The sequence below is a fragment of the Pteropus alecto genome, unplaced genomic scaffold (genome assembly GCF_000325575.1).
Source record: "Pteropus alecto unplaced genomic scaffold, ASM32557v1 scaffold6, whole genome shotgun sequence".
Lineage (NCBI taxonomy): Eukaryota > Metazoa > Chordata > Mammalia > Chiroptera > Pteropodidae > Pteropus > Pteropus alecto.
Window position 1 is genome coordinate 737571 of NW_006437738.1, and position 2459 is coordinate 740029.

At 48.6% G+C, this 2459-nt stretch overlaps 1 protein-coding gene across 1 annotated transcript in view; it reads right to left on the minus strand.

Moving 5' to 3' along the window:
* The window catches only part of EIF3L (eukaryotic translation initiation factor 3 subunit L), a 21109-nt gene extending 19775 nt beyond the window's left edge, over window positions 1-1334 (minus strand). The window contains exons 1-2 of the mRNA XM_006914746.2: window positions 1166-1334; window positions 577-625 (exon numbers count right to left, since the gene is read on the minus strand). Coding sequence (XP_006914808.1) covers window positions 577-625; window positions 1166-1198 — 82 coding nt within the window. The 5' untranslated portion in view covers window positions 1199-1334. The remainder of the gene's footprint in view (window positions 1-576; window positions 626-1165) is intronic.
* Window positions 1335-2459: the final 1125 nt, after the last annotated feature.

A 2459-nucleotide genomic window follows, 5' to 3' on the forward strand; every position in this document is an offset into this window, starting at 1 on the left:
AGGGGCACTGTGGGGAGAGTAAGTAGCAGGTACTTAATATTTTTTGAATGAATGAATAACTGTCATTTTCTACCTATATGACTTGGTCCAAGTTACTAAACTTCTCTATGCTATTTTCTCATCTGTAAAGTGGAGACATTAATTTACATACTCTATAGAACTGTTTTAGGGACTAAATGAATTACTTCACACAAAATACCCAGAACAGTGCATGGCACTTACTAAGTGCTAAGTCAAAGCAAGTCACTATAACATTTCAGGAAAACTCAAAAAACCTTCCAAAGGGCTTGGTTTGAATCACTTTAATTTTCTACAAGATTTTTTTCTTCAGCTAATAGTTTAAACAAGGAAATCACAGCTAGGATAGTAATCCTTCCCTTTAAGGGGGACCACGAAAAAGGCCTAGTTTATTAGGCTCTATACCACCCTTCTGCTGAGAGCTGCTAACAACTGACTCCAATTCTAGACCATCATGAAGCAGCTGTAAACAGGTGCCCTTCAGAGCTGTTCTGAGACATAAATAAAGGTGCCAATCCCTGGAAGTACCCAGCTACCCAGACAAACCTGTAGTCTCACCTGTGTGCATATCATAGTCGCCTGGGTAAGCATAGGGATCATACGCAGCCTGTTAACAAAAGAGACAAAGACAGGTACAGTCACCAATTCGTGAATCCAAAATGCTCGTTCTACGGCTTAAACGCCAAACAGGACACTAAAGATCCCAAGGTGGATAAAACAAAGTCCCTGCCTTTGAGGAACTCACATGCCTGTGAGAAAAAGAACAGGCAATGACAACACGACCTCGTGGGTGCTGTAAGGTAGAGCAAAGCAGAAGAGGCTGTGGCAATCAGCTGGGTTTGACGAGACTGAACCCAAACTATAAAATATCTGCTACAGAAACGCAGAACCCCATAACCTCCGTCCCCGGTTTTGGGAAAGGAGAGGAAGAGGGGACCGGACATAGGAAGTGGGCGGGCAGAAAGGGCTGAAGTGTCGGGAGTGGTGGCAGCAGCATGAGGGCCGCGCACGCAAGGAGGCAGGTTGGAGCTGGTCGCGGCCCGCGGGGGCTCCCAGAGAGGACCAGACACCGTCTAACCGCGGGGTCCAGCATCCAGAGAGCCCAGTCCCCGTTGCGGAGCTCAGGCCTCGCTTAGGGGCAGGTTACCTCAGACTCGTAATCATCGGCGGGGTAAGACATGTCTCCGGCGCTCGCAAACACTGCGAAAAAGAGCGAAAAAGAGCAGCCTGCGCCTGCGTCATGAGGCCGGAAGTTCAGCCCCGCTTTGCCGGCCTAGAAACCAGAAGCCTTTCCGGGGTGGAGGGCAAGCTGAGGCAGCCACGTTAGGAAGGGCGAAAAGACTAACACCTAAACATTTTTTTCTCCTTTTCAAAAGAGACTTTACAAGGAAGGAGACTCTGTAGTACTTACGTAAATTCAGAAATAAGGACATGAAGTAGCTCGGAATAATAAAGGATGGACAAAGAGAAAACAGAATGCCACACAAAAGATGGCTGACAGCTCCCGCTGGCCAACTTCTCGCGTGAAGGGAAATTCGGAAATGGCGAAGGAGGTGGGGGTGAGGGCCTGATGTTGGATTTAGGTGTAAGTGGTTTGCCCGCGGGGTGAAATATATTCAAATGTTACGGCCTCAAAAAGACTAAACTTACTGAAAGTTGAAACTTGGTCCCATGCAGTGAAAGAGCATTGAGAAAAGGCGCCTCCCGACTTTGGACGTTAAGGTCGGAGCCGACAGATGAGGCCCGCTGTGGTGTGAGGCCATGGAGGGAGTCCTGAGCACTCGGGCTGTGGGTTGCGTTTGGAATCCGGCCGTAGTAGGGTGGATGTGAGTCCCGGGAAAGCCCTTTAGTTATAAAACAAACAAACAGAAGCCGGTATGTCAGTCAAGGGCCGTAGTTCAGTCATCTGCCCATCAACAACACGTAGCGAAAATCTGGATTGCAGTCCCTCGCCTGCCACTGATTCGCCGTGTGACCAGGAGCATGGCTCACCCTCTCTAGGCCCAGCCCTCTGCATCTTCTTGTCACACAGGCCTCCTTCCTTTTCTCTGTGAGGCACACACCGCCTTGGGGCTTTTGCATTCACAGTTACCTGGTCTAGGTTCTAGAATGCAGTCCTCCTAGATGTCCGCAGGGCTCGCTCCCTCACCTTCAGTTGTTTACTTATGACTGGGATCACGCAGAGCATCCTATTTAGAATTGCTACCCCGGCCCTGCGCTGGTTTTTGCTTTGCGTTCCTTTTCCGTTATTGCCAAGAGGTGATGCCATCATAGAACTAAAGCCTAAGCTTTAGGTTCCCTCCACTCCCCCGGACTCTTCCATGGCTCAAGGACAGACTCCAACAATTTTCTCCCATGATCGTATGTTTTTGTAAAATTTGCAAAAGTAATATTTTTACTGCAATCACTTAAAATTGCGCTCTCTTCCAGTTTCCCCTTTG